Here is a 25292-nt window from a genome sequence, read left to right on the forward strand (position 1 = left end):
GGGCCGACAATACAGAGGTCAATGGAAAGATCTGGTTTTCTCCAACGTCTCAGTCCCTCGGGGCTCTGCAGGGATGGGTGTGTGCACCCCAGAGCCAGCCCCTTCCCCAAACCACGGACCGGGTCACCCATCCTCTCCACTCCCCACCTTAACCGCAGCCTGGCCCTGGCCAAAGTGGCTGTTTTTGCTCTGTGGGCTCTCCTTCCTCCCCCGTTTGCCAAAGTTTCCAATAAACCAAAGTCCATATCCGGTTTACTCCCCCTCAGCTCCCCTTGGCCTCAACTACCCGGCCCAGACCAGATGGATGGAGGGAGGGGCTTCAGCGTCGTTCAGGACTTCCACAGCGAGATGGTGAGGGAGGGGAAGCCATTAAGTTACTCCACTGCAGAGACAGAAAGCCGTCTGTCCCCAAGCTGTGTTCTGTTAGCACTCCCCCCAACAGCCCACCCAGCAGATGTAAAACCACAGGCTCACCGAGTCCACCAGTGCAGGAGGACCTCTCCCCTAAGGTAGGTGAGGATTCACTCAGCGTGGTTAACAGAATCACAATACTCCCCTTGCTCATTCCAGTAGTAACTTAAGCAGCAAGCAGTGGGGTTAAGCTTTTTAATAATCATAAATCAGTGTTGGGCCCCAGCTCTCATGGCCAGGCCCCCTCCTGGGTCTTCTATCTTCACATTGCCTGGAGGGCTGCCTGCAGCCAGGGCTTCGCCCATCCCCTAGGAAGGATCCAGCACCAGCCTGAGAGAGGAGGCAGTAGCAGCTAAAGGGTGGGGGAAGAGACAGAAGCTTGTGCAGGCCATGTGTGTATACTTATGTGTATGACACAAGTGAAGTGTTGGGTTTCAGACCCTGGCTCAGGAGAGGTGGGACAAGGAGAAACACATCTTCCCTCCCTGGCACCTTGGCCTCACCGGATCCCAGGGACAGACAAATGGGATAAGTAGGAAACCCACCCATGGACTAGAGCCCTTTTGAGTCAGGTGGAGTCACAGATCCAGTCTGTGGGGACACTTGGTCTGTCTCCCTTTGAAAGCCCTGGCAGGGTGGGAGGGAGGTAAGAAGTAAAGGGAGACAGGTCTCTGCTAGAAGAACTTGACACCTCGGCCATCGCTGACGGTGATGATCTCGGCCTTGTGCTCCTGCTGGAGGGCCTGCAGAGCCCGCAGTAGGGTTGCCTCATCCAGCCCGTGGAACTCTGGACAGGGAGAGATGGGCATTCAGGGACACGCTGCTCCTAGGGGCTCAAAGCCTCTGAGGAGAGCAGTTGAGCTGGAAACAGAGAACTTTCCAGGCCATCAGTACTGCTACAGCTACCACCCACCCTTTCTGGGTATTCTTCAGGAGTAACGGATGGAAGAAAGCCTGAGTCAACATGAAACGAGAGTTCATGCTATTTCCCCCTTCGTGTTTCCTCTGTCAGACTCAAGGCCTGCACACACTTTCGCACCATCCCCCCATTAGTGTCTCGATATTTAAGAGTAACCCCATTTGCTTGTGAGCCACAAAGAAGGGGCCCTGACAATCAAGTCCAGGGAGGTCAACGCTCTTGTCACTGGACGCTGTCCCTAACTGCGTCTGTACCCATTGGGAGGATCTGTCCTAACACACAGAGGTATAGCCATGCTTCTGGCCAGGAGACTGCAAAGGTCCAGCACAGATATCTGCCCTATCCTAGTGAAAAAAAAAGAACAAAGCTGGGAGCCAAGGGCCAGCTGAGTATCGGGAGACATGGCAAGATACTGCAGGGAGCTGTGAGAGGCAGGAGGCAAGTCCTAACAGGCTTGCACACCACACCCCCTGCGGGGCCCAGCTCTTGAGTCAGGAAGCTTGCTTTCCAAGGAAGCCTTCAGCTTTGCCTGGCCTGAGTGGTGGGCTGGGCAAGGCTGCAGCACTGAAGTCATGGCATGATGGTGGGAGTAGCAAGCAGAGGCCTGCAGGAAAGGGGGGAAAGCCAAGTGCTGAAAACTGTTGGGGCAGCCAGGCCTGGCAGAAAGGGGAAGTGCCCCCTTTACCCAGCTCAGATTGGTACTTTTGATGATCCTGGGGATCAGGATATGGAATCAGAGATAAAAAAGCTAAGAGAGTATTTATACTATGTAAAAATCAAACAGTATACAAATCCTGGTCTGGCCAGAAACCAAAGTATTCTAAAGGGCTGGGGGTGGGGGTGTTGGCCCAATCCCTTCAGCTGACACCCACAGATCTTGAACCCTCTATAAGAATAAAGGGTGAAAGAAAGCCTGAGTCAACAAGGAATGGAGATTTCAGGCTTAGTCTCCTGCCCTGGTTCCTCATTCAGCATCTACACCAATAATTTTTAACCCTTCATGGGTCACAGACGCCCTTCAATATCGTATAATAGGGAGGACCTCACTGGCAGTCCAGTGGTTAAGAGTCCACGCTTTCACTGCAGGGGGCACAGGTTCAATACCTGGTTGGGGAACTTAAGATTCCCACATGCCCTGTGGCATGGCCTAAAAAAATTGTTTTTAAAGTCTTAAAATATGGACTTTATCCCTAGATAAATGCATATACACCCCCACAGACAAAGATTGTGGGTGTTCTGCATGTGAATTCAGGTGGTTTATAGACATCTTGGACATGGGTTAACCACCTTTGTATTATTTAGTATTTGGAATTTAGAGACAAAAACATGGGAAATTTGAATGTCAACTAAACAAAGATTAGAGAGAATTCACATGACAAAAGTGGGGGGAGAAGGAAAAGCATTACCCTCATCCTCTGTGTCTTCCCCATTGGTCAGTTCATACAGGGTGAACACAGAGTTGTTCTGGCCACTCTTGGAAACCTATGGATACAGAATACAGGGACTGAGTAAGACCCAGGAATTTCCTGGGAAAAGGCAAACTCACCAGCTCCACCTCTCTGACCCAGGAATGATACTTACTCCCAAACCAGAGCTGTCACCTCAGCAGAGGAGTGGCTGAAAACCCACAAACCCTACAGGTGCTATATTTATACATGTACACACATGCTCAGAACCACTAAACCACAGGCCTTCACGTGTCTGAGGAATGACCTCTCATCCTGGTTGTTTTCCTGTTCAGGAATGGGCGGTGTGTGTTTGTTATATTTGGGTTGTTGATGCTTCTTCCCCTCCTCTCTCTCTCTTGGGAATGTTCAGGGCTGGTGGTGACCTGGAATGCAGGGGAGAGAGGCTGTCCCCACACCCACATTGGTTCAGAAAGTCTCATTTATATTGTGGGCAGCCCCATAAGGATGTGGTGGGGGAGGGGGTCCAGGTTTTTGTGTTTTTTTTCTCTTCCTCTCCCCATTTATCTTCTGTGGCCACAGGCTCCAGCCAACAACAGTATTCATGGTTCCCAGTACTGCATTCTCCAAACATGGCCTCACACAGCCCCTGGCCTTCTACTGGCAAAGACAGGGAAGTTCTTTGCAGCTAGGGAAATTGAGTCACTGAAAGAGGCTTGCCTGGAAGACCTACATTTGCTCTTTCTGCCCTCTCCCACTTTGCTCAGTGTGGATCTGAAAACACCAGGTATCTGCTGAGCATAGATTCATTCTCCTTTACCATGGGTCACTGTGTCAGAATAGTCTCACCCACTGATAGATGAGCTTCCCCCATTCTTCTGGCCTCCGCCACATGATCAGGAAGCTAGACTTGTTCTTATCCAACCACTCAAGGTTCCCTGCAAAAGATACTTATGAAAGCATCGTGCTCCTAGAAGAGACAAAGAGGCAAACTAAAGGTGGAACAGAGTGGAAGAAACTCAGCTTTCAGAAAAAGCAATTCAAAGATTGTTTTACTATCTGCAAGGCATCCATTCTCTTCTTCAGGTCTTGGGGCACAGATGGAGAAATTTCAATTTTGTAAACCAGTGGGGGAAAAGAACCCAGGGAATTGGGCTACTGTACAGAACACTCTGGGTTCCAAGCCAGGAGAGAAAAAAAAGTTCTTAAAAGAAAAGACTTGTGCTAATTTGCCCTCAGGAAAACCCCACTAGGAAGAAAAATAAGGAATCTGATGAACTGAACCCACCTTTCTTCCTTAGTTCCTCTAACACAACCTGGATTGATTCCATGGGCAGCTTCCCTGGTTTAAGGTTAAGGGAACGGCATTAATGGAATGAACTGGTGGGATGAAATTTCTCAGAGCCAGGCTCACTCTACAAACTACCATTCTTCTCCCTCCTACACACTTAGATGTGCAATTCCACAACAGGATGTAAATTGGCATTTCCTGCATACTGGGGAGGAGGAAGGTAAAGAGAAACTAGTCTGATTAAAAGGAAAAGCTTTAGGGACTTCCCTGGTGGTCTAGTAGTTAGGATTCCACGCTTTCAATGCAGGGGGCCCTAAGATGCCAGCCAAAAAAGAAAAAGTGTTTTGTTTTTGTTTTTTAAAAAGAGCTTTAGAGAATGAAAAGTACTATCATTTCGCACTCCCTGTCCTCTCTCCTTCCTCCAACCATTGTCCAGATATTTTAAGGATGAACCAGGCAGCAAAAGAAAAACATCCTTACTTCCTGGGGTGAGGGGAGTAAGCGGAGAAAATTACTAAAGGTAATGCTCGAGTTTGAGCCTCATACAGAGGACTTAAGTTTCAACAAGTCAAAAAGGCTCAGGTCTAAAAAACCTGGTACTTGGCTTCAGGGCCGAAACTGTAAGATCTGAACGACACCTAGGTACTCATCACTGTCTAGGACAAGAGGAGGTTGGTGCTGCATTGGGGTTGGCGTCGGGGGTGGGGGGCGAGGGGGCGGGAATGGATGTCAGCTACACAGACGGGCTCCTTCCCAAGGCCGGTCTGGATGGGAACCTGTCTTCTGTGGGTGAGAGGGAGTGTGAAGTCTGGGCATGTGGGAAAGGTGGAAGTGCCTGAGGGAGGATACGCTGGAGCTTCACGTTGTTGAAGAGCGGGCTCTCCTGGGCTTCCATCACCGTCATGCTGGACTGTTTGTGCAGGCGGCAGAAGGACAGGACCAGCGAGCACCAGGCGGCCAGCTGCTTCTGCCGAGTGTCCACGTTCGGCTGCAACCTGCCGGGTGAAGCGGGTGGGGCGCAGAATTAGAGCACTTGAGAGAGGGCGAGCGGCAGCACTTGCCAGAGGCGCATTCGGGGAAGAAAGTGAGGGACTGCGGGTAGCGGCGACCGGGTCCATTCTCCCCCTCCCCATTTGAAGCATTAGGGCTGAGCCCGGGGTCCGGGGGAGGGGAGGGAGGTCCAACGGGGCTTCTCGGGGTCTAAGCCTCACGTAAAGAAGGGTGGGAAGCGATACTGCCACGGCCACTCGAAACTCATCGCCATCGTAGTAGCCCAGGAATCCCGGAACCCGCCGGCAAAGGACTTCCGGTCTCCGCTCCGGCACGTCCGGACAGAAACCGCTGCAGAAAGGTTCCGGCAGCTTCTGGGGAGAGAGGAGGCCCAACAGGAGGCATCTTCGTCAGCCCATTTCTTGCCATTTTCTCCATATCCTTACGGGCTAGAGCAGAAAGGGCCCCGAGAAGTTTTCTGATTCCACCTCAGAGAGGGCAATGACTTCCCCAAAGTGGCACGGTTAGAACTGCAAGCAGAACTGAGGTCTCCAGAACCCAGCCTGGGCTTGTTTCCACTATACGGGGCTTCTTTTAATACTAACGTTTGTGTCTCTTTTAACTTAAACCCCTCACAGTTCCCCCTCAGTTCCTGTGTCCTTCGACTCCATCTTCCCCAGGAGCTCATTTGTAGCTTTTATCCCTGGAAATAGCTCTGCTTCCATGATTCAGAGCTTCCGTATTTGAGCACAGCCACCTCTGTCTCACCTCTCCCATGTCCTCTACTTTCTAGTCTCAAGTCCCGGGACCCCTATCGGTTTTATATGACTTCTTGCCTAGCCTAGACTACTCAGTTCTGTCCCTTTGCCTGCCTCCCTGCTGCTTATTTTCCAAACCAGAGTTGTCGATCGCTGCCCACTTATTCCTCAATCTTTTCTTCACGCCTTAGCCCTGGAGTATCACAGGGGAAAAAAAAAAATCACCAGAACTTTCTGACTGAGCCTCAGATTCCCTGACTGACCTCACTGCTGTTCTATCAGTGCAGCCCAGTGATGCTTTGTCTTTTATTGATTCCCTGTCACATTCCTTTAGGTAACTTTTCAGAATTTTCCGCACACATCAAGCCATTCCACCAGTTCCCGTCTCTCGCCTCTCTGCAGAATGCCCATCTCTTCTATTTTTATAAGATTGAGGCCATGCATGTGGCCTTCCTCTCTGTCACCAGACTCAATTCATCTCTCAGTTTCTTTCACTTTTACTCCTTTGCCCACTCCACACAGCTTGTGGGATCTTAGTTCCCAGACCAGGGATTGAACCCGAGCTCAGCAGTGAGAGTGTGGAGTCTTAACGGCTGGACAGCCAGGGAACCCCCTTGAATAGGCCAACCCTTTGGCATCTGTTTGCCTCTCCTTTCCAGTTTCCTCCAGGACTTCTCTGTGCATCATCTTCCCTTCTTTTTCCCTTTCTCCTGGATCCTCTCCTCTAGTCTACATATGCTGAGGTCATCCCTACTTGAAAATTTGTAGTTTCCTTGACTCTACCACCCTCTCAATTTCCTGTCTGATCTCTAACATCTCCCCCACCGAAGTCCATCCTTCACTGTGTACAGTCCCTGGTCCACAGAAGTGCCCAACAAATATTTGTTGAATGACTAAATGAGTGAACCCTTCAGTGGATAATGTTCTCTCAAAGGGTACCGTCTCCTTTGTGTCCATTGGCTTTGCTTTATCCTTGTTCTGCTGATTCTGATCTTTCCCTTTTGTCTTCTTTAGTCCTCACTGTATATGTGTTCATGTTTTCTAAGGACGTCAGCTTTCTTTAGTACACCTTCTCTCTGGGAACTCTCATCCCTCTCATGGCTTCAAGTGGCATTTCTCTGCAGGGGACTCCTAAACCTGTATTCCTAACTCCAACTTTTTTCTACTGCCAGCAGCAACAAGACCACTCCCATTTCCAACTCCCTATGGTATGTTACATTTTGTTCCATTGTTATATTATACATCCTTTTCTTCAAGCCAGCTTCTCCTCTCAATGGCCCTTTAAATATTATTACTTCCATCATTGTCCTAGTAACTCAAATTCAAAGCCAGAGTCAGCTCTAACCTCTCCTCTTGTTCACCTTCATATTGAAATCCTATGGATTCCCTCCCCTATTTTGCCTTTCCCTACTTTTTAATTATTTTCTGTTTCTCCATTCAGCACTCCTTTGGTCCATGCCCTTGTTTTCTCAAACCTGGATTATTGCAATAATTTTCTAATTCATCTCTTTTTCTACTGTCTCCCATAGGAGAATCCTCTCCATTTATGGCCTAGTCAGATGCCAACTCCACAATCACCCTCCTGTGACCTCACCTTGACTGCACCTTAGCTAAACGTGACTCCTCCTTCCTTTACACTCAGATGACATTTGGCTTGTATCCCTTGCATGATTCTCATCACACATTCCATTGTTTTTGTTTATTTGTGCACATCGGTTCCCTTGCCAGATGAAAGACATCAAAGCAGAACCAAGCCTAATCTAACTTGTCTTCCCAAGACAATAGGCTATTTACAGTGACTTACACTGACATGCTTTTGATGTATATTAGTAAAATGCATGAAGGCAAATATGGGCCAAAAAGAGGACAGACACATCCTTGGAGAAGATAGATGCATTATGGAAAGAGAGCAAAGGTTCTCATGGTGAAACCTCAAAATGTCCTAGGGAATAAAGTGTGTCTCAGAGAATAAATAGATATATTCCAGGAAGTATATAGATAGATATCTGTGGAATAGACAGGCACGTCCCAGGAAGTGGCACGTCCCAGGAAGTGGCTATGTACTCAGGGAGGCAGATATTTCAACAAGGAAGGAAGGAGAGTTCCTAAAGAGGTGCCAGGTGCCACAAGGAATAAACAGGTGTCTTTTTAAAGAACAAAGCTACTGTCTAGATGTTTCTGATGACCTGGCAGATTTGTCCCAGGGATAACTGAAAATGAAGGTTCTGTGGTGAGACCTGGGCCTCACCGTCCAAGAAACATAAAGGAGTGTCTGTATACAGAAATGGTGGGTAGCTAGGTATGGCCCTTAAGAGCGGGAAAGTGTCTTAAGGGAGCATAAGCACAGCTTAGGAAGCTAGAAGCAGCAGCCAAGGGAGAACTAGTGGTTGCTGTGGGGATAACAGGTCTTTGACCTCACAGTTCAGTTTTGAGCTTCTTCCAGGCCATGTCCATCTTCTGGTTGTTGGCTTTAGTGGACACCAGGGGGCAGTGTGTGGCCAGGCTGTAGGCCACACCCACCCAGGGTCCAGGACAATGTAGGATGAGGGCCAAGGACCTGGAGGGGAAATCCTGTGGTGAGTCTAGTAGAGTAAACCCCCACTGCCTTTGCCCTCAATCCTGAGGTCCTTAGGGATGGACTCCCGTTGGTTCCATCAGGGCTTCTATTACCAGGCCCTGAGAGTAAACTAAGGCATGAGGAAGGGGAAAATTCAGGGCTTCTGGATGGCACCCCCTCCTTGCAAAAGTCACAGCAGAGAGTCGTCTCTCATCCCACCCCCCTCACCTCCCCGGCTGCTGACCGGAAGGGAGTTTCTTCCTGCAAGTTTCCTGGAGCTGGGTTTGGATAGGGGCAGGAAAGGCCTGGCCTTGGGAGTAAGGGATATAGGGGCGTGACCTTCAGGTGGGGGAGGGAGTTGGGGAGGGACCAGTAAGTGAACAAAACAGTGGACCTATCTAGATTCTTCCAGCTCTGCTGCCCAGAGCTGAGGGCCTGTGGGAATGGCAGAGTCTCTGGAAGGACACATGCCCCCCGCCCCTAGAACGGAGAGGGGAACAACGTACAAAAAAAAAAGGTTTATTTTGAAGATTACAGAACTTGCACGATGACCCCACCCAGCTTCCATTTCCACCAATCTAAGAATCTGCAGTTGGGGTGGGAGCGAGAGAAGGAAGTAGGGAGGGGAGGGGAGAGACCAGGTGGTGGCAGAGGAAAGGAGTAAGATGGCTGCCAAACAGCTCATGCCACCCTAGGTCTGGGCTTCACTGTCTTTACTCCTCCACACCACGAGGGTGACGAGGAAGGGGATGAGGCAGATGGGGGCTATGATCATGGCCAGGAGCACATCCTCTGGGGGGTCTGAGAAGGTGGGTTGCACCAGGGAGCAGTTGGCAAAGTGGATGTGGTGAGTTGCAAAGATGATCGTTTCCGCCCAAGGATTGGGGAAGCCCAGGCCAAACTCTTCTGCACCCTTTTCCAAGCAGTCTCGAAGGAAGCTATAAGGCCTAGAGACAGGAGAGGACTAGAGTGAGGGAAGGGTTGGGGCCAGAAAGAGGACTGCCCCACACTCACCCGCAGGGAGCAAGCCCCAGGCCTGGCCCAAGCCGCCCTCCAGCACTGCCCCTACCTGCTAATCAGGGCCCAATCACACCAGTCTTTCTTGATAGAGTCCATTTGAACCTCATAATCGCGCCAGCATTGTAGGACATTTGTCCTATAGGTCTCCAACACCGTTTTCCCTGTGGGCAGAGATGCTGCACGTTGACCATAACCTGCCTCACCCTCCAAGCCCTCTGGTCCAGGTACTTCCATTGTGGAACCGCTGTTCCTATCTTCAACTATGGAACTACCCAGAGAGTCTCAGAAAATTTCCCAAGCAAGATACTCCCAGCTGAGGAGAGAGTCCCAGCTCAGGAAAAGTTTAATGCCTTCCATGTACACTGGACTTTCCAGCCTGGCAAGAGTTTCCACATACACTTTTTCTGGAATATTCTAACCCACCTGTGAGGTGGGCCAGCTCACAGCTGGTTGGGGGCTTTGTGGGATGAGAAGTAGAAAGGCAACAAGAAACCCTGAGAGAGAGAACAGAGGGGAGTTTAGGGGCACCAATTGGGTTTGGGGCTTGGCTTGTGGGAAAGGAACTCGCCCCACTCACCTCTCTCCTCCTTGCCAGGGGCCACCCTCCCACAGCCGCTGGCTACTCACCTTCCGACTTAGAGCCGTCTGGGGTGGGAAGAAGCTGAGCCAGGGACTCCTGGGGCTTCAGGACAGCTGTGGGCAGAAAAGGGACAGGGAGATGAGAGGATGGGGATGTGGAGCCAGGAGGAAGCGGGGTATGGGTTGGGGTCTGAGACTCTTGAAAGCCAGGGCTACTCTCGGAAGTGACAGAACAGCAATCCAGGCCCCCACGCGATGCCTCGGTGCCCGGAAGAGAGGGGGCCGCACCAGTTCCTTCACACATTCAAAACCCCTCCTTCTTCGCCAGCTCCAGACCTCCCAAGAGCTTTCTGCAGGGGCCCCGGGCATCTCAGCTTTTTCCCAGGTGGGAAGCAGCTCGCGCTGCGTCCTCGCTGCGGTGAGGCCGGGGACCGTCCAGAGGGCAGCGCGGTCCACACCCGCACGCCGGGGCCCGTTCCGAGACGTCCAGTCCCTCTCCCCTCCAAGGCCTCCCGCGCCTCCCGCCCGGACCTCGGGGCGCTGCGCTTACCGCCCAGCAGGAGGAGGAGGCGGAGCGCAGCCGGTCGCCCGGCGCGGGTGGCGGGGAGCCACGGGCCGCCGACAGCGCGCTCCGCCCGGAGCGAGGCCATCGCACGGCGAGCAGGCGAGGAGGAGCGGCGGCGCTGAGCCGGGCCGGGGCGGGGGCGCCTATATCCCGGTCCCAAGCCGCAGGAAGCCGCGCCGCTTCCTCGCGGGGGCTGGGACGGCTGCGGCCACGTGGGGGGCGGGGGCGACGCCCGGGGCCGGCGGGCTGGAGGGGGAGTCGCTGCCCCACCCGGCCCTGGCGCCCGCCGCTCCCTCCGCCCGGCCGCCGTTGGCCCACCCCTTCTGCTAGCTCACCCCGCGGGGCTGGACAGCTCCCCTTGTAACCCCAGAACCGGGATCCATTTCCTGGGCTCGGCCGCGTGGCGCCCAGGACTCGTCAGGTCTCCGAGCATCTGCTCCCCGAACTCTAGTGGCCCCTTTTCTTTCTCAGTGAGGTGATGGGGGTGTGTGGGGAGATAGTGAAAAGAGGGAGGAGGCTGGGAGCTCAGAGGGCTTCTAACGCTGCAGTCTCTAAGGCCGGGGGTTGCGACTGCCCTGAGCCGTGGGGGAAGGGGCGCCTGGAGCTGGGCTCAGAGTTCCCTTTCCCTGGGAACACCCACTGATGTCAGTCCGCCTGCCAAAACCCGAGGAGGAGGAGGAAGGGGAGCCAGCCCTGGGAATCCCCTGGGGAGAAGGCCTGAGGATGGGGTACAGGGAAACCAAAGTCCAAATACCCTTCCTTCGAGGCACCCCCTGGGGCCTAGACCACCCCTCCCACCCAAACCAGACTGAGCACAGGGGCAACAGTATGACGGCTCCATCCGGCCACAACTCCTCAGGACCAAGGTTGTGAGAAGGGAAGAGTTTAGAACCTACCATGGGCGACTTCATCGTGAGGTGGGTACAAACTTGACTGCTCAGAGGAAAGAGCCCGGGACAGGAGCTCAGAGGCTCTGAGTTCTAATCCTGTCTTCCCACTTTCCAGTTATATAGCCTTTAATGTCTTCAGTTGCCTTCATGGATTCTCAGATTATTCCCATGTAAAAGAAGGGTGCTACCCTAATCGGCAGGGAGAGTGATGCTTGTGAAAGGGCATTGCCCTCACTCAGCAGAGGCTAGTTTCTCCTTTCCTAAGGACTTGCCTGAAGTCACCCAGCTGAGAAACAGCAAGGCTGGGTCTGGGGCCCCAGTGGCCCTGACTGCTGCCACACCACAGCTGACTGTGTGTCCTGAGCCAGAACTTCATCATTTTGAGGATCCCAGAAGCTGATTTGTTCATGACGTTCAACTCCAGACACAGCTGTCAGCACCAAACTTTCCCAAATTACTCCCAGACACTGACCCTTGGACTCAGCTGCTGCTGTGTCCCAGTTTACAAGATTCCTGCCCACCACAAATTATCTTTCATGATTTTGCCTCAGATCTTCATCTCAGGGTCTTAGGCTCTTAAATCATGGCCACTGATAACCTGTAGGTCTTCCATCGCTAGGATCAAGAGATTGCTTTAGCAAGGAATCCAGAGGGAGAAGGGAACTGGCATGAACCCCAAAGACTTCCTAGTGAGTATCGTCTTCTGCAACATACAGAAAAGAGCCAGGCAGCCTTGGAGTCACTTCAGGCTAGGACCAAATTCCACTCCTTCCCTCCCACCTGTGATTGCTCTTTCTCAGAAGGAAGCATGGTCAAGAGGGAGATTTCTAGGTAATAAGATGGGAGGAGGAAGCCAGGAGGGACAGAAAGCAAAACTGCCATTGGCCAGAAGCACCTGAGTCCGCTGTGGGTTAGAATTGTGGTTGGGATTAAGATGAAAGTTGACAAAAACACATGTTGGACTTTAAATAAATCAATATGGAATAATGAATAAAAACAAAGATTGATTAGGTTTCTGAAGGCAGATATTGCATCTGTCTCGCTGTGTAACCTTAGGTAGGTCATTTCACATCTTTGGAGCTCAATATTTTCATATATAAAATGGCCTGGGACTTCCCTGGTGGGTCAGTGGTTAAGACTCCGCACCTTCAATGTAAGGGGTGAGAGTTCAGTCTCTGATTGGGGAACTAAGATCCCACATGCTGTGCAGTGCAGCTAAAAATAATAAGAAAGACTGTAGTAGCAAAAGGGAAATATAAGTGACTTGGTAGAAAGTGGTGTTTTAGCCCTAGAGTTGGGCTATGCTAGTTAAGCTAGCATCAAGATGTGGAGACCTCCAAAGGAGAGCTTGTTGTAATCTTTCTTGGACTTGGGTGTCCAAACCTCCTGTTGGAGAATCTGGAAATTTCCTCTCCTCCTGATTTCCCTCTTCTCACTCTTCCTAGTTAGTTGGATGTTTGGCTGTTTTCACTGACCTCTGGGGACATCGTGGTAACTGGGAGTCTGCTATGCAGGTCCTTTGAGACTGAACAGGGACTAGAAACCTCATCTTTTCCAAGTTGTTATAGGAAATGATCTGTAGCAAGGGCCAGAGAAGGTGTTCATTAGGGACAGAGGCTGGTTCTTTCATAGGAAGTCCTATTTTCCACCCCTGGGTGTTGGGGGGGGTGTGCTTACCTTTCCTTTCTAAGTCTATTTCTGCTTTAAAACTACATCTTTTTGCTATAAAGACATACTTTTTAATTGCAAGTAATATGTAAGTATACAGTAAGTCCCCTACATACAAACGAGTTCGTTTATGGGAGTACCTTCGTAAGTTCAGTTTGTTTTTAAGTGCAACAAACAGAACTAGCCTAGGTACCCAACTAACAGAATCAGCTATATAGTACTATACTGTAATAGACTTATAATACTTTCACATAAATAATACATAAAAACAAAAAATAAAACATTTTTAATCTTTCAATACAGTACCTTATAAAGTACAGTACAGCAGCTGGCGTACAGAGGCTGACGTTGAGTGAACAGGCAAGAAGAGTGACAGACTAGAGGAGGAAGAGGGGGTGGGTGATGGTAGAGCTGAAGGCTCATCAGCAATAGGAGATGGAGGGCAAGCTGCAGTTTCATTTATGCATGACACTGATGGAATGCACATTCGCATCTTTGAAAGCTCACAACTTGAAGGTTCATATGTAGGGGACTTACTGTATACTCATTGCAAAATATTTAAAAATGGAAAACTTTATACCCCTATTCCTTTCTCATCTCCCCCACATATTTTGGACTTAAAAGGAAAATTAAAATTAATATCCTTGTTGTTCAGTGATTTTGTTTAAGATAGTAATATATCTTGGGTTGTCTTTGATACTGTATATAAATATGCCTCTTTCTTTTTAATTGCCATATAGTATTGTCTTCAGTCTTTTTCTCTTATGTCCAGTGGTATCTAGGCTTTGAGTTCCCTATACAATCCCTTATTCCTCTGTCCTTACCCCATTCCCACCCTCCAGTGCCTGGGAAGAGAAAGATCTGGTTCTGATCTGACTGGACATTGACCTGATATTTCTGGCTTCAACCTATATTGACTTCTCCTGGGCAGGGATCTTACTGCCATGTAAATTTCTCTTATTATTAACCAATGGCCATCCTGCTTGTAGCAGGGGGAGAGGCGATTTGATCCTAAGAAGGAGTGCCTTTTCTAATCCTCAGCCTTCCCCCTACACTCACAGGCAAATCCAGAACAACATGAGGGAGTTGAAAGCACAGGCAGCCTCCTACATAGTAAAATTACATCCAGAGCATCCAGGAATTAGCATCTCTACCGAGAAGAGACAATCACACATGCTAGCATCTTCCCCAGATGTCTGCAAAATAAAGAGCAGAGCACAGGAAAAGGTGTGGGGGAGAGTCAGGGTCAGGGAAGCCCCAAGTTCCAGCTGGGAAGGACTGATCTTTCCAAGCTGGAGAGAGGAGACTGTCTTCTTCAGAGTGCAGGGAGGCATCAGGGAAACTCAGAAGAGCTACAGCTGGGGAGCCAGCTGGCTAAGGGAGGGAAGTCAAGGGAGTAGGGACACAACTACTCCATCTCTTCCCAGCCTCCTCATTTCCAGGATACTGGCATGAGAAGCATGACCACCTCTCATGGGGAAGAACGGTTATCAGAAAAAAATGTTGACTCTCATATCATATATATAAGTTATGAGGGAAAAGCAGGGAAAAGGATCAAGCCATATTCCTCATCAACTGCTGGAGACTTAAAAGTAGTGACATTTATTGAACAATATTATGTGCTGCAGAGTGTGTTCCCTGACACTTATGCTGAGTGATTCGCAAGCATTTCTTAAAAATTCCTCACCACAACATCAGAATTATCTTGTCCATGGATGAAATGGAGAAAACATGAGTGATTTGCCCAAGGTCTCAGAGGAAGTAATTGACAAAGCCAGGGTTTGAAATCACGACTACTTGATGCTACTACTTCAGGCTTTAAAAAAAAAAAAAAAATTTATTTGGCTGTGTTGGGTCTTGGTTGCAGCATGCAGGATCTTTAGTTGCAGCATGCAAACTCTTAGATGCAGCATGTGGGATCTAGTTCTCTGACCAGGGATCGAACCTGGGACCCTGCATTGGGAGCACAGGGTCTAAGCCACTGGACCACCAGGAGAGTCTTACTGAATCTTGAGTGGAAGAGAGAAGGATAGAGAGTTTCTTCCACGATCAGATGGGTCCCTCTAAAAATAAGAAGATCCTACTTTACTCAACTCCTTATACACAATGTCCTTCCTGCTTCCCTCCCTGACCCAGGCTGGACCATGACATCACATGATAGAGGCTGTTTTTCTGAAAAGAACCCAGGCCAGATTTACAAGAATGACATTCAGACAGCATGACTGAAGAGGACCATGGCCAAAAGACCACAGCACACACCCAGCAGTGCTGAGAACACTGCCGGTCCCTCGGCACCTGGGGCTGACTCATGGTTGCTGTGAGGACCCAATGCCAGATGCCAGGATTGCTTTTACCCTTCTTCCATTTCTTACAACTGTCCTCTGAAACCACCCCTAGGAACCCTTCTACCCCTTCCCACCCTGAAGTCTAGGTGTTGTATAACATGGGGATACCCTGAGGGAGTCAAGCGGTGTGCTCAGTGCTTCACACACATTGTTTCACTTAAAAACTCCCAGCTCACAAACTTCCTTGGTGGTCCAGTGGGTAAGATTCTGCACTTCCACTGCAGGGGGCAAGGGTTCTTCCAGGTCAGGAAACTGAGATCCCACATGCCTCTCAGCACAGCCAAAACAAACAAACAAAACCCCTCATGTATGTAGGTAGGTAGCATAGCAACCCACTTTACAAAGGAGGAAACTGAGACTAAGAAAGGTTAATCAACACCTGATGGAAGTCAACCTGCTATCTGATCTGTTAGACAGAAGGAAATAGTAAGGAATGAGGAAGATTGGCTGGAAGAGCACACAGATAGGGCTCCTCGGGGCACAGGGGGCCTTCCCCACTCAGTATGACCCCTGCCTTGACTATATTTACTTCACCCGCAGATATTATCTTTTCACATCCTTTCTCCCAAGACTTTAATGCATAGATGGATATTGGGGGAAAAAAAATCCATGACACTAGGAAGAAAGTAATTTTCTAGATCACAACAAGGATCCAACATAAGTTAAGCAACTATGACACATATAGTGCATGTGTATTTAGCACATGTTGTGTGTGTAATGTAAGCTTGACGTGCTTAGTCATTTAGTTGTGTCTGACTCTTTGTGAACCCATGGACCATAGCCCACCAGGCTCCTCTGTCCATGGGATTCTCCAGGCAAGAATACTGGAGTGGGTATCCATTCCCTTGTCTAGGGTACCTTCCTGACCCAGGGATTGAACCCGGGTCTGCAGGCAGATTCTTTACTGTCTGAGCCACCAGGGAAGCCTAAGTGTTACTATAAAAGACACTATTTTCATCATCTTTAAAGTGGAGATAATAATAATATCTATAAGTTATGAGTTAAAGAATTGAGAGGAATTAAAGAATTGAATTGAGTTAAAGAATTGAATTGGCTCACAGTCAACATTTATTATTATTTCTCTTGCCTAAGTGATTAAGAGTACACACTTTGGAGTCAAGCAGACTTGAATTTAAATCCCAGCACCATCACTCTTAGCTGTTTGTCACCTTGTACAAGTTACTTAATCCCTTTGAACTTGCTTGGTTTCTTATCTATAAAAATGGGGTTACTAATGTGTATCTCACTGAGCAGTAGAAATGATGTATGTTAAAGCATTTAGCCCAATGCCTGGCACTAGTAAGCATGTGATAAATGGTTACTATCATAATGTGTACCACATACAGTTATGGAACTCTATTTCCAAAGTATTCTGAGATCCTTCCCATTTCATAATTTCAGTGTTTTTTTTTTTTTTCTCATTACACAGCACTTTATTGAAAAGAATACAGACTTTGGAGTCAGAGAGTCTCAGCCTGGGTTTGAATTCCCAGCCCTCGTACTTACCAGTCATGTGGTTATGGCCAATGTTATCAATCTCCCTGAGCCTCAATTTTTTTCTCTGTAAAATGGGGATGACAAGACCTACCCCCTCCCCAGGCATCCTGCAAGGATTGTACAAGATAAGGTAGGTTCACATCCAATACAATAGTGAAGTGAAGTCGCTCAGTTGTGTCCAACTCTTTGCGACCCCATGGACTGTAGCCTACCAGGCTCCTCCACCCATGGGATTTTCCAGGCAAGAATACTGGAGTGGGTTGCCATTTCCTTTTCCAGGGGATCTTCCCGACCCAGGGATCGAACCCTGGTCTCCCACGTTGTAGGCAGACGCTTTACTGTCTGAGCCACCAGCTAATGAATTTATGTGGATGCTAAAGGCAATGTGTTAAATATATAAATAAATGTGATTCATTGTTTCTTTCCCTAAGGTGTCATGGATGGGATCTGTAGATTGTGTGTTGTACTTTCTCCAAAAAAGTCTCCATAGCCTTGTACTCCATCCTAGCTGCAGTAGGGTTCAAAGGACCACAGTATCAGCAGTATAGGATCCTGCTGATAAGCCAGGGAAGAAAGAAGGGCAAGTCATAGAACCAAGAGGAACTCCCCTTTCCTGTCTGGCTAGGATTTGTTTGTCTTGCACACAGGCTGTGCCCTGCTGATACGGGGGCCTGTCCGGTGTCCAGCTTTGATTGGCATCTCCAGCGCAGAGGAAGTAAGGAGCCCCTTGTTGATTAGGAACTGTTTTCCTCTGAACTTGCAGAGGAGAGTCCCAAACACATTTCTCTTTCTGGTGTCACTGGTGAAAGGAGAAAACCATGGAGACAATCCAGACCTGTGATTCACAGCTAGAAGACCTTAGAGACAAGAGGAGGGAGAATGGAGGGGTTTCGAGCATAGGTTTGGAGTCAGAATGATGAGGCCCAAATCCTGGCCACACCATTTACCAGCTGGCTGATCTTGGGCAAGTTCCACAATCTCTTTAAGCCCTGGTTTCTTCGGTTGTAAAATGAGCATAAGAATATTGCTGACTTCCTATGGAATGAGATGACCCATTATAAACAACGTAGCACAATGCCACGCACACACTGAATGGTCAGTGTTTGAAGGCTGTGATCGTTTTCTGTTTCTGCAGTTATACAGTCAAGGACCCTGATAGCCAGGAAGGAAGCACAGCTCATTAGCTGTCCACCCGACTGGGGCCACTTCCCAGGCAGGGCCGTGCCAAAGGCGTGTCCCGTGGGATCAAGGCCCTGCATTAACTGTGCTGAGAGAGTGAGAGCGGGCAGCACCACCCTAGCCATGGGCTTGGAGCTTTCAGAGTCTGTGCAAAGCAAGGCCTGAATCCCTCCCAAGTAATCCCCCAAAGTAATTCCCCTTCCTGCTGGAAATATTTATCTTGTAATTAACAAAAGCTAAGGAGGCCCTTTTCTAATATTTTGGCTTGGAGGTTCAGAATTTAAACTTTTTAAGAGCCATGGACAAGGGTTTATTGTAGGCCTGTTCTTAGTTGATGAATTGAATGCATTATCGTGATCCCGAAGCAACTAGAGGTCAGGGGCTAAGTACCTGAGTCGGAAAGCTGGGTTTTTGAGATCAGAGGACAAAATGTCCGGGAGTGGAGAAGCTTCAAAACTTGAGCTGTGTTTCCAGGCTCAGTGATGTCCAGACCTCAACTTGCTTTGGAGTCGCCTTTGCCTCTGACTCTGAGTGTTCAGGGAGGGGTCTGGCGATTCAGCTGGCCCCACCAAGGCCTGGGCAGCAGCCCCAGTTTCTGGTGACCTTCGGGCAGGCTCTGAGGTTGTGCTGTGCTTTGTTTGCTTGTTTGTTTCTCCACAGCAGGGTGGCCTTCCCCTGCTTCTGGGTGGGAAATGGGGGAGGAGAGAGGATGGTCTGCTCCCATCTCCACAGCTGTGTTTACACTTCCCTTGTCAGGGATTGTCTGGGGCTCAGCCTTTCTTCACTCCTGTGTCCCCTTGGAGAAACGCTATTTGATAGCCCCATGGGCTTTACAAGGGAGGGGCTGAATGAGCAGAGGGGTCACCGTCCAAAGGGGGCTGGAAGGAAGGAGGAGGGGAGAAAGGTTGGAAGAGAGAAAGGAATAGTGCAGAATTCTGTTTGAATTCTGGGATGCATCAGCTCCCTCCCTTTCTAACAGTGGCCTGAAGACCAGCAGGGGACAAAAGTACACTTAAAACTTGCCTGCCTCGGAAGGAACAGAACATGTGACAGAAATGTTGTTTCTAACCACTGAGTGGAACAAAATCTTGCTTGGGGATGGGGATGCTGAGGGCACAGAGAAGAACAGTCTTCCCTGAGGCTTCTTTGGGGCCAGTGGTCAGAGAGACAGCATGTTAAAGCCAAGGAGATCATGCTAGAATACATGCAAATTAAAAAGGATTTAAGAAAGTGGTCAAGTAAATAATGCTCTTCTTCTCCAGGGAGCAAGTTGAGCTGGTATTCATCAGCCTGCTAGTGTTGCCGGACTCTCGGCCAAGCCCAGGAGAAGGGCTGCCAAGGCAAATCAGGCCTCAGGTTTCAGAAATTAAACACATAATTTTATTTTTCTGCAATAGAGAACTTTCGGAAAAAGAACCAACCCCATTAGGCTACTCAGCACACTTTGTCCAGTTTCTTTCAGCCCCAGAGGCCTGCGATTTAAGAGCAAGATGAGCAACTGGAAGCCAGGAGTGACACAGTTATTCCTATTAACTGCCTGGGGGTGGGGCTGGGAGGAGTGGGGCAGGGGTGATGGTACTGTTTTTCAAAGGTCCAGTAGCTGACCACTTGCCAGCAGTTTTTCTACGAATTTATAGGACAAAGACCTGAAGGGTTGGAAAAGAAAAAGAGGAAGAGCTAGCCAAACAAAAAATTGGCTTTTAGTATCTCATGGACCATGGTCGGCTAAGAAAGAGCCTGGTCTCAGGAAAAACTCTCTCCCATCAGAGAGGGAGAGAGGAACCAAGTGGCAGACAAATTTTCCCCAAGAACCCCACAATTATTGGTGATGTGGAAAGTTGTTTTTATAATCCTCTAGTGAACAAGGATTATTAAACCCTGGGTTTAGTCCTATGCCAAATGTTGTGATGGATAGGAAAGAGGTAGACAGCCTGGTAGTGAGTGTAAAGTGGTAACAGTGTTGAAGCTGGGGGAGATTTTGGGGGATGGGAGGGTTAATGAGGAGGTGGAGTTTGAGATGGATTATACACCCTGATCTATAACTTTGACATAAATCCCTTCACCTTCCTTCCTTTCCACATCAAAATATTTTTGTGAATATATTGTCTTTGTTATGCAGAACATCTTTGTATTTCTCCTCTTGTCACTTGGCATACTTCATACTTCCCTAAAACAATGTGGGTCACTCCCATGGTGTTAGTTACCAACAGAGTTAATGGTTCCCAAATTGCTCTCCAGTCTCAGTCCTGACATTCAGATCTTCTGAACATCTTCCCTTAGGTAACTCACATTCTTTGTTTTTTGACCTGCCACCTGCCCACTCCCCCCCCCACCCTTTTTTTAAACCATATTCTTTATTTCAACAAGTATTTATGTAGTGTAACACAGGAGTCCCCAACCTCCATGCCACGCACTGGTACCTCCTATCAGATCAGTGGCAGCATTAGGTTAGAAATAAAGAGCACAATAAATGTAATGTGCTTGAATCATCCTGAAACCGTCCCCTCCCCCATCCGTGAAAAAAACCGTCTTTCACAAAACTGGTCCCTGGTGCCAAAAGGCTTGAGGACTACTGGTGCCATGGTTCTTAAACTTGTTACACAGTGGAATCACTTGGGATGCTCTTAAGACTTCTTGAAGCCCAAGCCCAACCCCAGACCAATGAATCAGGCTCTCTGAAGGTGGGAGGAGGAAATCAGTAGCTATTAAAGCTGTCCAGGTGACTTCAATGTGAACCAAGCTTGAGAACCACTGATCTAAAAGGCATTTGGAATGGAAAGGAACATCATGGCACACTGCCAAGTATGAAGGAATATTTACTTTGATTTGGTGGTGAATTTTCAGGTGTAAGCAAGGGAAAAAAAGCAAAATTTCTTATATAAGGAAAAGAATACTAAATCTGAAATCCAGAGACCTGATAGGGTAATTTTTCATTAAGACAAGTCTTTTAATTCTTTTATGCCAGAATAGCTTTGTGTGTGAAACTAAAATCCTCCCTACCTACTTCACAGAGTTGTTATGATTATTTGGAAAAAAAATTATTATCGGCTTTTAAATTATGTATGTAGCAGGAATTCTCTGGTGGTCCAGTGGTTAGGAATCCACACTTCCACAGCAGGGGGCATGGGTTAAAGGATCCCTGGTGGGGAGAACTAAGATCCCAAATCCCACAGTTGCATTACTCAGCCAAAAAAAAAAGTATGTGGAGACAAATTTAAGGTGATGTTATTTTGTATTTTAAGTTTTAACTTTATATTTTGAAATAATTTCAGATTTACAAAAGAGTTACAAGTGGTAGAGAGTTTCCTGTACGCCCTTGAGCCAACTTCCTCAATTGTTGACAAAGTGTGATTGCCCAAACCAGGAATTCAGATTGGCAAAATACTATTAACTAATCTACAGACCTAATTCTAATTTCATCAATTATCCCACTGGTGTGTCTTTTTTGGACCAATATCCAATCTAGGATCACACATTTACTTGTCATGTCTCCTCAGTCTCCTCCAATCTGGACAGTTCCTCACCATTTCTTTGTCTTTTTTTTTGGCCCTGCACCCTCGACCCCCGCCCGGTGAAGCACAGAGTCAACCACTGGACCACCAGGGAAGTCCCAATCTTGATATTTTTGACGATACCGGCCAGTTACTGTGCAGATTACCCCTTATTTTGGATTTGTCTGATGCTTCCTCCTGATTAATTCAGCTTATGCGTTTTTTCACGACTACTATGGAACTGATTGTGTGTCCTCATTGAGTCATACTGAGAGGTACTTAGTAACAATATTATCTCAGCACTAGTGATACTAACTTTGATCGTTTGGTTCCGGTGATGTCTGCTAGATTTCTCTCCTGTAAAGTTACTCTTTTTCCTTGTGTAACTTATAAGTATCTTGTGAGAGGATACTTTGACTCAAGGCAACTGATTTGAATCTAAGTGACTGGGAAACTATTGACAGAAATAGGGAAGCCCGGTGTAAATAAAGCAAGAATGATAACTTAGAGCCCTAGACGGGTGTTTGGGGGATATTTGTAGATCAAATATCTGTCAAAGATCTGTATGAAGGGATTGCAGGTTGGTGTAAATGCTGAAGCGAGAAGTGGCATGTCACCAGTGTGTGGGGATGATGCAACGCTGGTTGGGTCTTCAAGAGGATAATAATGGCTCCAGGAAGTTTCTCAAGAGCCCTTCCTGTCCCCTGACAGCGCCGCCTTGGAAATCTTCGGGCTCGGGTTGCACCACCACAGACTCCTAAGTTTGGGGTATTGGCGCCAAACCACAGACCTGGGAAGAAGGAAGCCCACGCAGCCTGACCAGCGGGGCGCGGGCGGCGCAGTGCGCACGCGCCCGGAGGAGGCGCGGGGCGGGGCCGCAGCGCGGGGGCGGGGCCGCGGCGCGCAGGCGTGCTAGCGGTGGGTCCCTGCGGCTCGGGATGGAGGGTGAGTGAGTAAACAAGCCCCGGCCCGCCGGTGGGGCCGGGCCTCCGCACCTCGCCATCGGGGAGCCTGAGGGAGGGAGAGTCCAAGGGGTCAGAGAACTAGGGGGGAGCGGAGGGACACACCAACTGCCTGCCTGGGGTTAGCGGGGCGCCCACTCCCCGTTCCGAGGGCTGGGGGAAAGAGAACAGCTGGCCGAGCGAGCCCCCGGCGAGGACCGCGTCTGCGGCGGGGAGGGCGGCGTGTCCAGGAGGAGGAGCGGCGGGGGCGGGCCCGGGAACGCGAAATCCCGTTGGAGGGCGGGGTGGGCCAGGTGGGCGGGACCCCCGCGCCGGGAGGGCGAGGTGGGCGGTGGCACCTGCGGGGGCCCATAGCGAGGTGGACTGTTGGGGACTTGAGGAGGACCAGACGCGGGGGATCAGCTTTCGCTGACTTTGGGGGGTGTTGAGGAAGAGGTGGCAGTAAAAACGGGGTGAGGCGAGTGAGGGTCCCAGGGCGCAGAATGGAAAGGGGCGCTCGTTCTCGGGGTCCAGGCGATGCCGCGTGCCTCCGGGTTCTCGCGCTCGGTGCCCCTCTCGCCTCCCCCAAGTCCTGGCCCTGAGTAAGAGGCTTCTATCCAAGTTTGGTCTCGCGCCAATCCCTGCCCACCCCAGAATTCTCTGGGGGATCAAATAATGTAAGGGAAAGAGCCTTGAAGCAAAGGCAAGGTGGTGTATTTGGGACGTGCCTGTTAGGAAATGTGGGGCAAACTTATTTCGGTAAAAAGTGACTACTGAGGAATTGTTTCGGGGGCGGGGAGGGGAAGGGATGTGGAAGAGTGTTCGTGCCGCCGGTGGAAATAGCGAGAGTGGGCTTTCCATAGGTGAAATACGGGGTTATAGCTGGAGTCGCCTAGGTATCGCGATAGTCCAGAGCTAGAGGGAGGAGAATGGGGGCTAAGAGCCGAGGTAGTCTTGGGTGCGTGTGAAGATGGCCACGAATGTGAGAGTCTCTTCCGCCTTTGCTGCCATGATGCCTGTGAAGAGAAAAATCCCCCACCGGGTTCTTTTAAGTTTAAGAAACTTAAAGCAAGTTTCCAGCGTTAGAAAGTGCTAACTCTATCAGAGGTTTCTGTGAGAGCTTGTCTATTTTAAGCCTTGGAATCCCCAGAGCTGGAATGTGTGGCATTGATAAAAGAAGATTACTTAATTGCATAGAAGAAAGTGTGTATGAGGAAATAAAGTACTTTAAACACACACGTGCGTGCACACATTTATAATAGAGGCAAAGATAGTCTATAAAGATGTAATAATACTATTATTGTCATGCTGAGTGTGTGTATTACAGACAGTGGGAATTCTCCCAGGGGAGAAATTTTGGCTTGTTTTATTGACTGATGCACTTTGAATGCTAAAACAATGTCAGACACACAGTAGGTGAGCAATACATCTTTTTAAAAATGAGTTATCTGTTTATTTCTGGCTGCATCGCATCTTAGCTGCAGCACTCTTTCGTTGCCTGGCTCCTGCCAGCTTGTGGGATCTTAGTTCCCTTACCAGGGATGAAACCTGAGCCCCCTGCCCTGGAAGATGAATTCCTAACCACTGGACCTCCAAGGAAGTCCCCTCAATACATGTTTGTGGAATAAAGAAATAGTGGGAAGATCCCTGGGACTGGAAGTTGGGAGATCTGGATCCAGTTAGTGGAAGAGCTGGCAGAGTACTGGATGCCAAGGTAATTTTAAAACTTCCTGAAGTGGAAGTGCTGTTACTCTTTGAAACAGCACTTAGAATGAGGAACCTAGGGTTAAAAATGAAATTTTATGCCCAAGTAGACTTTTGTGAGAAACGAAAAGGGTAGAAAATGTAGTTAGACTTGTTTCTCTTATACTTGCCTTTGAATTAGCATGCCTTTAAAAAACTATTTAAAATATTATATTTATCTTTTTAATTCTTGAAATCTGAAATCTGGCCTTCTTAGTTCCCTAGGTAACAGTTCCCACCCTTGGTTTGTGCCTTATGTGAAACAGGTAACAGTTTATTTCACTAGGTTTATCTTTTTCATGTGTATACTCCAGTTTAAAAACTTTTTAAACAATGTATACATTGTTGGACTTGCCTGGTGGTCCAGTGGCTAAGACTGCACTCCCAGTGCCGGGGTTGTTTGATCCCTGGTCAAGGAACTAGATTCCACCTGCTGTAACTAAAGATCCTGTATGCTGCAGCTAAGACCTGGCAGAGCCAAGTAAATAAATAAAGTTTATGCTTTGTTAATTAGCTACTTGCCAAAAAAGATTTGAGGCAAATGTTTTAGCCACTTTGGCCATCTGATGCGAAGAGCTGACTCATTGGAAAAGACCCTGATGCTGGGAAAGATTGAAGGCAGGAGGAGAAGGGGACGACAGAGGACGAGATGGTTGGATGGTGTCACCGACTCAATGGACATGAGTTTGAGCAAGCTCCGGGAGTTGGTGATGGACAGGGAAGCCTGACGTGCTACAGTCCATGGGGTCGCAAAGAATTGGATGCGACTGAGCGACTGAACTGAACTGAACTGAAAAACGCTTTACATTTCTACATCAGACAGTTAAACTGCAGAGAAAAGAGAAAAAAACAAGGCAGAGGGTCTGAATAGGTATTTTTCCAAAAAAGACATACTGATCACCAACAGGCACATGAAAAGCTACTCATCATCACTAATCAACAGGGAAATGCGAATGAAAACCACAATAAGATATCACTTCACACCTGCTGAAATGGCTGTTATCAAAAAAAAGAAGAGATAACAAATGCTGGTGAGGATGTG

At 48.7% G+C, this 25292-nt stretch overlaps 3 protein-coding genes across 18 annotated transcripts in view; 1 reads left to right on the forward strand and 2 right to left on the reverse strand.

Annotated features, from left to right (window-relative positions):
* Positions 1–592: 592 nt before the first annotated feature.
* VPS25 (vacuolar protein sorting 25 homolog) lies at positions 593–5318 on the reverse strand. 2 transcript variants are annotated; one of them, XM_081577475.1, is made up of 7 exons: positions 5239–5318; positions 4877–5022; positions 4025–4078; positions 3586–3674; positions 3044–3161; positions 2737–2812; positions 593–1198 (listed from the first exon to the last, which is right to left on the reverse strand). In XM_081577475.1, the coding sequence occupies exons 1-6, from the start codon at positions 5289–5291 to the stop codon at positions 2769–2771; spliced, it is 504 nt and encodes a 167-aa protein (XP_081433601.1). In that variant the 5' UTR covers positions 5292–5318; the 3' UTR covers positions 593–1198; positions 2737–2768. The 2 variants fall into 2 exon arrangements, with proteins under 2 accessions (XP_081433601.1, XP_081433599.1); XM_081577473.1 differs by lacking the exon at positions 3044–3161.
* Positions 5319–8835: 3517 nt separating this feature from the next.
* On the reverse strand, positions 8836–10616 carry RAMP2 (receptor activity modifying protein 2). The gene is made up of 4 exons (XM_081577472.1): positions 10482–10616; positions 9980–10045; positions 9402–9513; positions 8836–9279 (listed from the first exon to the last, which is right to left on the reverse strand). Exons 1-4 carry the CDS (start codon positions 10579–10581, stop codon positions 9024–9026), a joined length of 534 nt encoding a protein of 177 aa, XP_081433598.1. The 5' UTR covers positions 10582–10616; the 3' UTR covers positions 8836–9023.
* Positions 10617–22456: 11840 nt separating this feature from the next.
* The window catches only part of EZH1 (enhancer of zeste 1 polycomb repressive complex 2 subunit), a 30774-nt gene continuing 27938 nt past the window's right edge, over positions 22457–25292 (forward strand). For 10 of the 15 annotated variants that reach the window (XR_014078931.1, XR_014078933.1, XR_014078930.1 and 7 more), the window contains exon 1: positions 22457–22511. The gene's annotated coding sequence lies outside the window, so the exon portion shown is untranslated. Of the gene's footprint in view, positions 24222–24465; positions 24517–25292 lie in introns of those variants that run through there. The other 5 variants (XR_014078932.1, XM_081577487.1, XM_081577492.1 and 2 more) reach the window with 3 other exon arrangements.

This window comes from Giraffa tippelskirchi, chromosome 3 (assembly GCF_054371585.1).
Source record: "Giraffa tippelskirchi isolate mGirTip1 chromosome 3, T2T-mGirTip1v1.2.pri, whole genome shotgun sequence".
Classification (NCBI taxonomy): domain Eukaryota; kingdom Metazoa; phylum Chordata; class Mammalia; order Artiodactyla; family Giraffidae; genus Giraffa; species Giraffa tippelskirchi.